Source organism: Sturnira hondurensis, unplaced genomic scaffold, assembly GCF_014824575.4.
Source record: "Sturnira hondurensis isolate 20B ecotype Veracruz unplaced genomic scaffold, ASM1482457v3 Scaffold0001872, whole genome shotgun sequence".
NCBI classification, from domain to species: Eukaryota; Metazoa; Chordata; class Mammalia; order Chiroptera; family Phyllostomidae; genus Sturnira; species Sturnira hondurensis.
Genome location: NW_028074503.1, coordinates 9,815,100 through 9,830,073, shown reverse-complemented (window position 1 = coordinate 9,830,073; position 14,974 = coordinate 9,815,100). Strand labels below are relative to the sequence as shown.

The window sequence follows — 14,974 nt, the reverse complement described above, 5'->3', positions numbered from 1 at the left end:
TTCATGCATTGTGACACTCCAAGGTGGGAGATAAAATAGCAAACTACTGAAAACATATTTTGTGTACTCTCAGAGTACAGTTTTTTTAATTTGAGGCAAATCTTAAGTGAAATTAAATTAAATAAATGTTGGTATAAAATGTATGTGAGGCATCCCCATATCTTCATTTGAAAGAGACTTTTATGTCATTGCCATTGTGTGAAAGATTATACATATAAAACTTAAAAGTATAGTTTTCTTTTTTCTTTCTTAGGTACTCTTGCTTTTAGAATCAATTCACATGAACTAACCACTCATTTAAAAAAAAGTAATTACCTCTCTGTCTAGAAAACTATTCATTGTTCGAATTTCTCCAGTGTATCTGTTGATAATAAACATGGGTGAGTCAGAAGGTTCCTGGCTTATGATCTTGAAGGCTATTTTCGAGTTCAGATTATTGGGTTCATCCGCATCAGTGGCATTGAGTCTCATCACCAGTGTATCTAGAATATGAGGAAAATTGATTGTGGTTGGACGGTTTGCATTTTTGTTATAATACAGTATATGACTTTTTCAACAAGGTGTTAGGGTTAGTTGGTTCATATGATGTGAACTCTACCATTTTTTCTTTCTCCTTCTCTAACATAGTCATATATCAGCTCCTCTCCATACCTTTGCATTGACAAAACATCACCTTTTACCAAGAACTATCAGATATTACTGATAGTTAGAAAACAGAGAAATGTTTTATTTTGCCTCTCCATTTCTTATTCTAATATAATGCTTTTCTTTTTAGGTAGCTATGGTAAAACAAAATAATAGTAAGACCAGCCCAATGGTGTCTCAGCTGTATAGCCCTTTCTTGATATATGACCTTGGCCTCAGTCCACATCTGTAAAGGGGGATGACAGTAGTACTATCCTCTTTGAGTTCATGAAAGAATTAAACAGCTTAACAAGAGAAAATCATATACACTTCCTACTGAATAATCTATACTCAGTAAATACATATCATTGTTCTGTTTTGTATGGCCCATAGTTTAGTGCCAGGTAACTGGAAGGTTTAAAGAGGAGCATGTTTAACTACATACTCTATCCTATCTCTCATCTTTACTATTAATTCTATAGGCTGTTTTGATGAAGACTTAGCTAGAAGCCAATATGTGCTTATTCACTTAATAAAGTTGATTACTTACTTGCATTAGAGTTCTCTTCTATTTGTCCTAGAAAAGCAGACATAGAAAACACGGGAGGGTTGTCATTTATATCCAAGACCCTAACTCTGAGCTCAAGAATCTTTTCTAAATCTTGGCCTTGAGCATTTACAGCCCGGCAGTAGATCTGGAAAATAAAAGGAGAATAATTATATAATTCAAAAATATTACACTTTTACTTTGTTTAGGAACTGTATAACTAAAAGAAAAATAGGACTTTACTTCCTACTGGAGTGTAAGCCCAATCAGTACTTAAGATCAGTAAGTGGAGGTAAAAGTGAAAAAAATCCCATTTAAGAAAAGGTAGCATGATCAGTTACAAAAGGAAAACAAAAACATTATGATATCACAGGAGGATGTAATCATTGAGGTAGAGCTTGAAGGAGAATTTCTATAGGTGGAGCTGGTAATTAGCTTGGTGTTCCAGGCAAAGGGATTCATGTGAGGAAGTAGCAAAGTAATGAAAACTCAGTGTTTGAAATTAGGAATGGGGACTATTGGGGTCGAGGCTGTGGTGAAGGAGCGTCACATGGGGGCTTCAAAAAAACAGCAGTCTTCAGTAGGTTGTAGGTTGTATATGGGTGTTTGTATTGTCGTTATTATTAGGTGTATACAGGAGTATAATATAATGTATATTGTTTTACCTATTTGGTATATTTCATACAAAATGCACTGTGCTTTAACAAGATCTAATAGGCTGCATGCTGAAGAAGAGAGTTTGTAGGACAACACCATGGAAAATGAGGCAGGAATACTAATTTGGAGTAGAAGACTAAAGAATGAAAATTGTCTTGAGAATACAGACAAGCAGTATGAGTGAAAGCAGCAAAGATATTTTTGCAGGTACTTTTGGGGATGGATTGACAAGGTTTTAATAGAAGAAATTATAAGATGAATAAAATGTTTTCTTTATTTCTTTATTTTTAATTTTAAGTATTAACAAGTGTAGACCAATGTAGAAGCAACCTACAGAGCAGGCAGAAGAAACATGAAAAGACGAAGTTGATAGAATAAGGTTCCCGAATACCAGGTAATTATGGGACAATAGAAACTCTCAGCATACATTAAAAAACATAGAAAATTCATCTTGCTTTTGGATTTAACATAGAACATTTCTGAGCAGATGGAGTGAATTAATTGTAGGAGTTTGTGGCAGAGAAACTCAGATTTTTTAATGAATTTGGCACAATGTCAGCTGCTTAAAATAGGAATGAAGTTAAGGGTTGGAAGAGTAAGCACTTAAACTGTGTCACAGCTACTGTAAGGAATAGAGTAAGATTCTGTTAAAGAGGAACCAAGTCTTTCCAAGGCACATCCTGTGCTCAGGTGAGCTTGGGCAACATACATTTTATACTAAAGTGACTTCACTCAGAGAAGGCTCCTGCAGTAACTATAGAATCATCACTAGGCATTGGAGTTAGCAGAGACCAATTCTCAACTGGATTAAAGAAAAAGAAGGAGAGGTTGAGGACTTGCCCTTCCACACAAACGCTCTAGCCTGCCACTGGGGCCAGACCTCAGGTTAGCATTTTGGCTAAGGCACTTAAGCAAAACCCTCACCTGCCTCTCAGCCTTCTCTGTGTGTCTCTGGGCCACAGCTGCTCAAGAACTAAGAGACAACCAAAAACACCTACGCTGACACTCTTGAAAGGAAGGGAAGCATGAGCTGAGCTTGAGATAATCCCAAAGTAATTTAGGCCTGAACATATGCTTGTATATTGACACTGCATCCACTTACAATGAAAAATGGAGTGACTTCTCGATCAACTATAGATGTTATGTTAATTTCGCCAGTCTTCGGATTAACCACGAAGATTCCATAAGGTGGTTGATCAATTCCTACCCCAGAGATGTGGTATGTAACTTGCTGGTTGGCCGCACAATCTGAATGAATCTGCAGAAAGAGCACATTTGAAAATATTACAGGATGCGAAATAAGTCTGTTACATTTGATACGTAATTGCTGTCTTTTTTGAGAGGTGTTGAGTGTTCTATGCCTGTTATTTTGGGGGAAATTCTGAGGGTATAGAATTATTTTACTAGATAAGAGGTGTGGTTATAGCTCTAGTATTTTCAGTGGTAACTGTTAATGTAATAGAAGAAATCCAATGTATTTCTATCAGAAAATAAAAAAGTAAAATATCACCCTACCACATCTAATTGATTAAATTATTTATGTATTCATTCATTCCCTCATCATTTACAATGTGATCGTATCATTTTCAGGCTCTATGCTAGCACCAGGTCTAGGCTAGGGAACTCCTTGTCATCTTACGGAGTAGACCAGTTGTTAATAGATTAACTTTGATCTTGCAATTCAAAAACATTTTTTAAGTGTTTTAGAAGACTGAGGTGGATTTACGTAGGTAAGAAAAGATATTTGTGTGTAGAAGCTCTTAATTCTGAAAATGGGGAGAATGTTTTAGCAGGAAAGTAAGGAGACCACTTTATATAAATGGTTATAGAAACCAGGATGGTTTTTTGAAACAAATTATTGTATGAGTGTGTCTCTTGGTTGTATCTATGTGAAAGTGTTATGTTTAAATGTGTATCAATGTATATATATATATATATATATATATATATATTTGTATAGAACTGAATCAGTGTGTGGGGATGTGTTTCTGAGTGTGCATGCATGTGTACAAAGGCATACAAAGAAAAATGAAAGAAAAATAATTACAAAAGAGGGTATATTTTGAATGTTCTTAAACAAACCAAAAGTAGAATTTAATTCTAATAGACTATGAGGCAGAAAGAGCACGCATTGATATAGTTCCTCTAAAAGTGCTGAGTGGTAAATTCATTACTTACATCACTATAATTTCAAAATCTAGAGTTTAGGGTAACACAGGATCATGTGTACTAATTTCACTGGTAAGAGGAGTCAGTGTTTAACTGTCTATAAGAGTAACTAAAAATCTTAATTTATCCTTCTAATGGCTTCAGTTTTCATAACCTGAATGAGTATTGTTCTGTTTTATCTCCTAACTTCTCAGTGAGATACGTTCATAAAATATTTAAAAGACAGGTTGTTTTGAAATTTTAACTTCATCCATTTTGATTTTTGACTTTATGTTTTGGAGTTGAGACTGACCTTGGCTATCGGGTTCCTCTTTGAGTTGTCTTCTCCTTCACGACAGGCTGCAGCAAACTTGATCCATTCACGCTTTTGCCTTCTGATTGAATGCCACTTGATGGTGCCATTTTTGGTGTTATAATCCCTAACCTTGAATGGGCAGGGTAAATAATGGTACCTATTAGCTTCTATTCATAATTCACATTCCAGCAAAGAATTGGTAGGAGGGGTAATTTCAATGCCAGAAAGGATGCTTACTTGGTAAGATTGGTAATTTCGAAATTCTACTAATTTCAGCATAACATTAACTTTACTTATAAGGATGAATTTTTTTGGAGGGGGCTGGGATATGTTGTTACTTTTGAACCATTTTTCTCATTTTTAAATTGAAAAAGTAAATTTTCCATACATTACCTGGATTTGAAATTCACTGTTAACTTCCACCACCACCTATAAAAAATATGATAAACACCATATTTAATTTTTAAATGAATACTTTTAATTTACATGAACAAATCACTAAAAAATCAAGCAATCTGAGTCATTAAAATTACTCTCTCAGTCTAGATAGCGGGTGGACCTGGTATATCTCTCAGGTCCGATAATGATGCTAACAATTGCTTTTCTTTTAATTTTTACTTTTCAATTTTACTCTTCTTTTTTTCTCACTATATTTTTTAAACTTCTTTTCATCTTTAGCAAATGCAAATACTCATTATGCAAATACTCGTAGTTGTGTGAGTGAGGGTAATATAAGCTAGAAACCAGTGGGAATGAGGGTTGGAAAATTGTGTTCTCTTAGTAAATCCTGTGCCTGAAGAGCTGGAGATATTTAGCAATGTTCAACAATAACTTATAATACTCAAACTTTTGATTGCACCTTTAGCCCCTGAGTAGACTCAGAAGGAAGTAGAAAAATATATTGTGGGATGAAGAAAAATATGAAGCAGAGAATATCCAGAAAGCTTCAAAATATTTGCTTCTTCACATTCCAATTGTAAGTGAATTATTTTCTAACATTCTTAAAAATCTTATGATAATTTTTTACTTGCCTTGACATAGGAGAATATAAAGTTCTAAAATAAAAACAAATAATTTTCTCTGTGTATAAATGAGCTCACATTTGATATTTCAGTGTTCACACTAAAGAAAGTTGATTATGTAAATGATTCCTTCCAAAGCAAGGAGAAGACATTTCAGAGAGCAGGGACTAATTGCTGGGTAAGCAACTTCCGTTAGTTGTGTCTCTTGCATTAAATAAGTGAGCTGGTCAAGCACAGCTCTCACTGCTTTTAGCTCAGCTCTGGTCTTGACTTTTATATATCATTTATAGTGTTAATCAGAGTAATTTAACTTATTTTTCTCTAAAAACCAGTCATTTTTCAAAAACACAAACACTTGTGTATTAAGTTTAATATGTCAGTGCACTTAAGACATTGTAAAACATCTATCCAAGAATTAGGTGTGGATTTGAAGGCTAGTTTGCATTTATTAAGTTTAAAATACACTTAGAATTAATACGGTGTGAGTCTTTAGTTTTTCTTTCTCCCTGAATAAGACATTTTTAACATCTACCTGAATTATTTTTAGAATTGCGAAGTATAAACTATTATTGTAAACAGGCTTTACCTGTTTTACTAAAAAAATAAAATTATGGACTGCACTCTGGCCAGTGTGGCTCAGATTGTTTGGCATCATCTCCCAAACCAAAGGTCATGGGTTCAATTCTCAGGACACATGCCTAGGTGTCAGGTTGGGTCCCTGCTCAGGGTGCATACAAAAGGCAACCAATTGATTATTCTTTCTTGTACTGATGTTTCTCTTCCTCTCTTTTTCCCACCTTTCCCCTTTCTCTAAAATCTATGACAATGTCTGCAGGTGAGGATTCAAAAAAATTAGGATTTGCTCTTTAAAAAGGCTACAAATTGCCCTGGCTTGTGTGGCTCAGTGGATTGAGTGCTGACTTGCGAACCAAAGGGTGGCTTTGGCCTGGGGCTCCTGCCTGGGTTGTGCCCTAGGTCCGTCCCCAGGGGTGGGGGGTATTCAAGAGGCAACCACACACTGATGTTTCTCACCCACTCTTTCTCCCTCCCTTCCCCTCTCTTTAAAAGTAAATAAATAAAATCTTTTAAAAAATACTAGTAGTGATTTGAAAATATACTAAATAACTTTTATAGTGAGTTTTAATTACACCGTTAAATTAAAATAAACTTTAATGTCTAAGTACATAGTTTTTAAAAAATTGCCTTAATTGATAATTCAATAAAATTGGTATTATGGTCAATATGAGTAATTTAAACAGACAATATTTTATTATAGGAGTTATATACTCATGATATATATTTAATGTTAATCATGATCACTATCACCATTACAATTCAGCAAATGATAGCTCAGTACTAGACAACATGTTTAGAGAAATCCATTCATTTAATTTTCACAAGTACACATGGTCAATACTATAATTATCTTAATTTTACAGATGAGGAAATTGAGGTTTCAATATTAATGATTAAATGCGATACAATACAATTCAGCCTAAATTTATGCTTGAGGTGTAGGTTTTACAATGAAGTACAAACAAGATAGCCTATTTATGTAAATTACTAAATAAAATATACTACAAAGAAGTAACATTACAATTTTGAGAATTCAAAAATAAATTCCAACTTTAACCTAATCTCATATTATCCTTGTGAGTAGGAATGCTTACACACAATAACAACAACAGCAACAGTCATACTGGGGGATGGAGAGGAAGAAAAAATTGACAAAAAGGTTTGGACAAGTAAATGAAATATTATTGTAGAGTATTGCTTGGGTGCAGAGTTGAAAGATGTTAATTCACCTGTGTGCTTTTGCTACTGTGAAGGCATGAAGACTTACTGCTCTCATTTGAGGGTGTTGGAGGTGGGATTTGTCTGCTTGGAAGCCTGTTCTTCATCACTACAGGACTGCATATTCATCTCTCCTCTCTCTTGCACTTCCCTGACCACACTGAAGTGTCAGCACCACTGTTTGTTCTGGAGAACTGTGCCAGAGGCCACTAACCTTCTCACTTTATGAAACTGGGTCATTCTTTTTGCTGTGAGAGGCAACTTAGGCAGAAGTCCAAGTAGGTTTCACTGTGTGGTAGGGAACTCAATTGGATTAGCAATTAAAAAACTGCCAGATCTTCTTAAAAATATGTTATGCTGACATATCCATAATGCTTTTTGAGCAGAGTGTAAAATTAAATCTGAAATAAAGTCATTCTTTGACACTTAAGGCAAAATAATGAAATTCAAGGAGCATTAGGTAGACTCAGAAAATGTCCAATGTACTACCTACATTCTCTGAGCTTTAGTTTTCTCATTCATAAAATGATAGGCAGTGACTAGATTTCATACAGTTACTTTTTGAATTCTAACATCAAATGTGCAGTGTGAAGTTTCTTGATGATGAGAAAGACATGATAAAGTTGTGAATTTTAATGAAGCCTCTGATAACATGATGGAAGTGGTGGGAAGAGGCAGTAATTATAGGCAACCAGCAGTTGGATTTCTGCATCATGTCGGTTCAGAGATGAGACTGGGAAAGAGATGAGACTGGGGAGATAGAGCTGGGTTGAAATTGACAGGTTTGAGAGGGTGAATCTGAAACCATTGCAGTTATAAACTAGGAGATCAGGAGCCAGGCAGAAGCACAGTTTAGCAGGTTAGAACACATCTAGTTAGGAATACCAGAGCAATCCCTGGTGAAGATGTATAGGAATTAGAAGTATGTGTCAGCACCATGAACAAGTGTTTAGACCTGATACACAGATTTGAGGGACACCCACTTAGGTTAAATGGTTGGAATCATGGGAGAATGTGAAATCCCTGAAGTAGAGAACACAGGAAAGAAATAGCCCATGGCTGAGGATGAAACCAGGGGAATTCCTGCATTTATATAACTGGGAACCATGACAATAAACAAGAAAAAACAAAAGAGAGAGAAGAAGTGGCCAAAGAAATAGGAGGAAAATATAATGCAATGTCATGGGTGGAGAATGTCAAAGGAAGGAGAATCATAAGACAGACAGATGGTAAACAAGTGTCAGATGATAGACACAAGTTGAACAGGGTGAATCCTGAGAAACTGAGCTTTTCTGTGACCTTCAGGAGAACGCTTTCATTGGATGGAATGGGGCCTTCCTTCCTGACTGACAAGGAGTGGGGAACAAGATGGAGGAGAAGAGGACATAAAGATACCACTTTTTTTGAAATTTGTTGATATAAGAAAACAGAATCAGATGAAGCAGTACAAGGAGATATTTGGGGAGAAGGGAATATGGATTTTGAGGGCAGAGAAAGAGGAGAAAAGGAGATTTTGATTGGAAACAGGAGAGGTTGAGAAAGTACTTGCTGGAGGTATGTGATGAGCAGGAGGGAAGCAGCAGAGAGAAAGGGCTTTGAAGACAGAAGGTAAGGAAGAGTGAAAGGATGGAGATTAAAATCAATTGATTAGGACAGGGAAATTAAAGGTCATCACACTGCATGATCCAGAACTTGGGTAAGGATAAAATTGTTTTCTGGTATTTAGCAGAGCAATATTGATTCCAAAATAATTTGGGAATACACTCTGGATGCTGTCAAGGAGATTTACTTAGAGATAAATACGAGAGTAGTCAAGTGCATTGAGTACTTCTCAATCTCTTGCTCCCTGGATATGGGCATTGGGTTAAGTACTCTGTCCTCTTCTGTATATAAGACTAAAAACCTCTTGTAGTGCTAAAATTTGGATAGCACTGAATAATCACTTGAAGTGAATAAACAATGACAATTGCCATCATCTATATTTTAGAAGCCAATCCACATACATACATTTCTAAAAGCAAAACCCAACAACCACAGGATACAGGATTGAATGCTAATTTCAATGAATCAATAATTATATCATTTTTAGTTCTTTTCTTTTAATATTTTTACATTTCTTTACTGTGACAATAATGGCCTTGAAAGTAGTAATTTATAGTTTTTATAAGGAAAACCTCTTGCATTTAATAATTGTGACGTGGTCTTCCAGTTACTTGTCTTTTTTTGTTAAGTATCCCTTTCTAACATATTTAAGTATTATAGACATCACAAAATGAACTTGAGACAAGGCTAAATATAAAAAATTGCTTCTCTTAAAGAACCTCTTTTGTATTTCCTCTTTATAACTTGCACAAAAGCTAGCAGTCTGCAGTTTACTTTGATAGGTTGACTTCTCTTATTTGTTCATTGGTTTATTTATTTGACAATTATATATTGATGTATATATGTAGATCCAAGGCTGTAATAAAACCTTTAACTGGCTTAAGTTAAAAATATTGTGGTAAGCCTTAGATAAAACGTAAAGTTAGTGTAATACTATATCAGAAAAATAAGTGTTAGGGAAACTCAACACGATTACTTCCCTGTTTAATACCTTGACAATTTTTAGAGTGTGTAGGGGAAGGAAAATATAAACTCTACAAAAATTCCCTTCTGATGCCTCTGTGTTGTGTGATTAGGTACCTACTGAGTAATCTTGCATTGGTGCAATGTGCTCTGAAAGGTACAAATGCAAATCAGACAGAACCTGCTCTCAAATAACTTAGAGTCAAGTAGTTTTATGAGCAACAGGCAGCCATTAATTTGTGGAGATGTGGTTTTTCATTGGACAAGTGCAAAGGACTGAGCTCTATTCTCACAGACCAGTGTAGGGCACGATCAGCAGTCAACAGCATTCAAATGATTTTAACCCACCCAAGTCTGTTAAAAGAAATTGCACTCCAAACATTGTCAGCAAGAGTGGATGACCCAGCACTCTGTATGGGTGCTCCCTCCCTGGTGGGAACAAAGTGAGTCTCATTGCATTGCCAAGCACGCCTCCTGCTTGCACATTGGGCGATAACTGTTGGGACATGGGAGCGTTCAGCAACAATTTCCTTGAAAAATGACTGCATGGTGAAGAGTTAGCAGAAGTCCAGTGCTCTGGGTATAGACAAGAGTGTTGTTTTTCTGGGTACATGAGCCTTGTTAAATAGGTGTGTCTTGTCCCTTTGGGGCCAAGTCTTCAGATCTATCAAGGCAGCAATTTTTAGTGCTTTGGGTTGTTCTAAAGCCTAGTTCAGGCATAACAAAGTGTTTTACTCAGTGGCAATGGAAACCAATTAAATAATGATAAATGTATATTGTTCATTTTCATGAAATTTTTAGAAAATGCTGGTCTTAACTGTGCCATGAAATCTGCAGTTAAGAGCCCCATGTAAATGGAAATGATTTTGCTTAACTACAATTTATAAATTTTATTAAACAGGCGAAGAAATACTGTTTACATTTTTTATAAAATATTTACTGAAATACTAATATTTATTTATATATCATTATAGTATGTGCTCCAGAAATCATTAGTTGTTTGTTCATTCTTTCTTATCATCATCAGAGAACAAAAACATGAAAATGGAAGATATCCATTTCAAATAAATTGATGAAGTATGTAATAAAGTGTATACAGGGGTCGGAACAAGTATTTTTACCATTTTAATATGAATAAATAATACAAGAATTAATCCTTAATAATACAAGAATAAACTTTGTGTTTAACTTATTTGTGACTGTAAACCTACTTTTGCCTGCACCTGTATTATTTTTGTGTATTTTTGTCCAAGTGCTGAGAAATACTCTGATAAACTCCTGCTTAAATAATACATAATTTCAGCTAAGTTCAAAGTGTGGACTTAGTTATCAGGTGGTCACAGGGCTTTTTGAGAAAGAAAATATTAACCATGAAAATAGAAGAAGCTAGGCTGATGCAATGCACTGAAGATATTGGATCACCTTTGGTACTAGATAAAGAGAAATTTATTTGAGTTCTTTGCTGCAGAAGTTTGCTTTCTAGCAAAAGACACCTTGAAAGTATGTTGATTGTACTCATTGGAACTGACAAAGTTACAAATAGATTTTAGAAATCATTAGAACTATAAAAAGACTACTGGTTCCACTTTTGCTTTCCCACAGTTACCACGACACACCTCATACCATTGTCACAAACATTTGCAGAGACTTCTTGTACTTGGTGCATAAGTACCATTGTTCCCTAGCTTAGAATAGCCCCCCATACACTAATTTTATGGAAACAAAAAAAGTGCAAAAAATTAATGCAGATCAAATAACATTTATTTGGCAGGTATAAGCTATTTTCTTTCCAAAGACTTGTCTAAATGGAATAATTCTGTGACAATATGAGCCACTGTAAAAGCTTTCTCTTCATTTTTATTCTCCCAGCTCTAATCTACTAATCTGAACAAAGTTTATACCTTTAGGATATTGAGCAGACTATATGACATATTTGCAAAGAGATGGCTGCCAGCTCTCAAATGGATTGGCATTAAAGGTACTACCAGTTTAAATGTCTTAAAGATATTCAGCGTGGGCCTGTGAACCACACGATCGCGGTTCGATGCCCAGTCAGGGCACATGCCTGGGTTGCAGGCCAGTTCCCAGCAGGGGACACACCAGAGGCAACCATACATTGATATTTCTCTCTCTCTCCTTCCTTTCCCCTCTAAAAATAAATAAATAAAATCTTTAAAAAAAGATATTCAGAATTGTCCAACGATGTTCCCTACTGTAGTTTCTTATTTATCAACTTTGAGAAGAGAAGAATATAAAGGCTTTGCATGAATTTCTCTCTCTCTTTTTTTGTAAAAGCAAACATTCACAGTGAGAGTAGCAGGAAGGTAAGTGAGAGTCTTCTATAGTGATGGTTATCTTTCAGGGGAAAAAAGGTATTTTAAAGTAAAAACAGACTACACAACTCCAAAGGACATTTATCCCAAATGGTTAAATCATTAGTGAAAATAAATTATTGTTTTCCAAACCTTAGAAAGTGAAATGCTTTACAAAAGTGTTATAATAATATAAAAATGAAATATTTGAATTCATCATAGAATAACTTCTTTGAGAAATAATTTTCATAAGGCATATGAGAAACTTGTGATTCATTCTAAAGTAAAATATAGCAAAAAGAAATAAACAAACAATTCACACAAAAGGAACCTATCCAGACTCAGAAAATATAGTACAAATGCCCAGAAACCTGTGTATGAAGAGAGAAAGTTCACTAGAGATACATGATTTTGATAAAATGATACATCTTACTGAAGAATGACTAATTGGAAAATGGCTGTTTAAAGAAATTTTATAGGATGCAATAAAAATGATCATAAATATAATCAAATAAGGTATCTTATAGGCTTATGAATATACATAAGTATCTGAATAAATAAATAATCAACTGTAAGTATTATAGGCCTTAATAGATCAAATTTATATAAAATTAAAAATAAAAGTATGTTTTCATTTCACAATGTACACATGCTCCTCTATTGAAATGACAAGTTGCATGATGCTCATTAATCCCTACCACATCCCAAGTTATGGTATCAACTGATCCTAAGGATCCATTAGAAAGTCCACAGAATAGAGCTCATGTTTAAAGGGCAACATAGAACTAAAGCTGCCAGCGTATTGATGCTTATTTATAACTAAATTCATTGGTTATGATGTGTCTTAATTAATAAGCTGAATTAAAACTAATCTGGAATCAAAGATCTAACTTGTCATTATAGAAACCCAACAATCCAGTTAAAACTTAAGCAAGTAGAAACAAATATGAACCAGAGCACTACACGCATCCTGTTAGATTGGATCACGATGTAACTGGCACTTGCCTCTTTGGATTACATTAACCTCAGTGCTCGGGAGACTGCGATTCAGAAATTTGTGGTGTGAGTGAAACTGATGCAACACACAGGTGCTGTACTCAGTATTAACTTTAGAAAGAGAAAACTAATAATATGAAAGGGGCACAATGATATGACTTGCTACTACATATGTCTGATAATTACTGTGCAACTTGTATATCATAGTCATAACTGATTTTCTCTTAGTGAGAACGAGTATTGTAATAACTACACTTAATTATAGCTATTCTTTCACCTACTATGTCATTTATAAATCTACCATACCACCACTTTTTTGAAATAAAAATATTGTTTTGAATAAATTCAGAGTTTAGCAGTGTGGGATTTTCCATATTAGTGACGGGGATCCCAGGCACACATAGAACCAATGAGGCTATCTTGATAGTGAGGCCAGTCACAAATTGCTGCTTTTAGTTTATATGGATTCTATTCTTATGTTTTAAAAACTGTAGTAGATCTACCAGCAAAGATACCAAAAGAGTGTAAAGATGTCTAAGTTAAAAATCAGGACACATCAATTTTATTACATTAAAGGCCCAGCTGCAGAAGAAAATTTGGACCACAAAGTGCTATTAAAGAGTGAGATGACTCCCCCAAATTTCATATTTTCTCAGAATGACATAGAAAAGACTTTAATGTCACAGGCATCATATGATGAATTGACACTGATGCATTAATATGATCTCAAGTCTTCAATTAAAGAAACACTATTTAAAAATCTAGTTCATGAAATCAGATTGTCATTAACATCAATTTTAATGGGTTTATATTAGAAATAACACTAAATAACATTTTCTAAGTTCTCACTTGCTGATAACGAGAGGGAACATGAAGAATCCACTCACCAGAAAAATGAGCAGCACTGCAGCTGTTCCAAAGCGCCAGTCCATCACTGCTGGGTGCTCTTACATCCAGGACCAGGGGAGTGCAGTCTCTTCTCTGTTGTTGTTCTTTCCCCCAATCAGCTAATGTCTGATTAAAGCAACTTCTCAGTAGATGTTCTACATGCAGGCTTTGAGGTGTTTCTGCCTTTGCTGGGAGAAGGACTGAAGGTAGGTATAACTAGTCTAGATCCCCACCCTAAAAACTTGGGCTAGTCTCATGAAGATGCTTGACGAGATCATCCTTGCTTCCAGCTAAAAGATAGGGACACACCCTTCTTCAGGCTGAAGGCAGCTCTCTGTAGCTAATGGCATATTCATTCCTTTACTGACGGTTTTCAGAGGCAGACATTTAAAATGATCAGGAGTATAGAGAATGTTGCGATTGATAGGGGCTTTTCACAGTAAGCTCTATTCACAGGTTGCTTAGGTTCTTCCCATATTAAAAGGAAAGTGGAGTCTGGATGTGAGTGTATAGTATTCCAAGAGGATTATCTGGCCCACGCTCATGGGCAGACACTCAGGACACAGTAGAAAACTATAAACTCTCCATTTCAGTCGATGTTAGGGAATATCCAGTCATTTTCAAAATTGTTCTTTATGGGTCAGAAAATCTGCTACTGTTAACAGTAAAAAAAAAAATTTTAAACATCTGTCATGTAAGAAAAACTCTGATACTTACAATCATAAGGTCCCCTGCTGTTAAGAGACCAGCCTAAGTCCAGGGAAGTCTCTGTTTTTAGCTCTAAATGATTATCTTCTGTCCCCGACAATTTTTCTTTCTTTCAAGTTTTGCCTTTTTCAAGTAAGGTAAAACATACTAAAATATCACTAAATCACATTAAAAGTAAGCAATCAAAACCTCCAATTAAAATCCTGTTGATAATTTCTAAGATGAGGATCTGTGCCTGAAATACTAATAGACACACAGAAGCTGCTCTTCAGGTGAGGTGGGTTAAAAGTCAGTGACGATTTCCAAGCACAGAGCCAAGGATCAGTATAGTGTGCCAATTAGAAAATGGGGAAGCGCTGAAGAGACGGCTGCCCACACATGCAAATGGGGAACTGAG

General features: G+C 35.2%; 1 protein-coding gene across 1 annotated transcript in view; it reads right to left on the bottom strand.

The window, feature by feature from the left end:
- Positions 1–13,954, bottom strand: part of LOC118977513 (desmoglein-1-like) — a 40,192-nt gene extending 26,238 nt beyond the window's left edge. Inside the window, exons 1-6 of the mRNA XM_037032458.1 lie at positions 13,869–13,954; positions 4,686–4,721; positions 4,290–4,421; positions 2,931–3,086; positions 1,175–1,319; positions 316–482 (exon numbers count right to left, since the gene is read on the bottom strand). Coding sequence (XP_036888353.1) covers positions 316–482; positions 1,175–1,319; positions 2,931–3,086; positions 4,290–4,421; positions 4,686–4,721; positions 13,869–13,913 — 681 coding nt within the window. The 5' untranslated portion in view covers positions 13,914–13,954. The remainder of the gene's footprint in view (positions 1–315; positions 483–1,174; positions 1,320–2,930; positions 3,087–4,289; positions 4,422–4,685; positions 4,722–13,868) is intronic.
- Between the last annotated feature and the right edge of the window lie 1,020 nt (positions 13,955–14,974).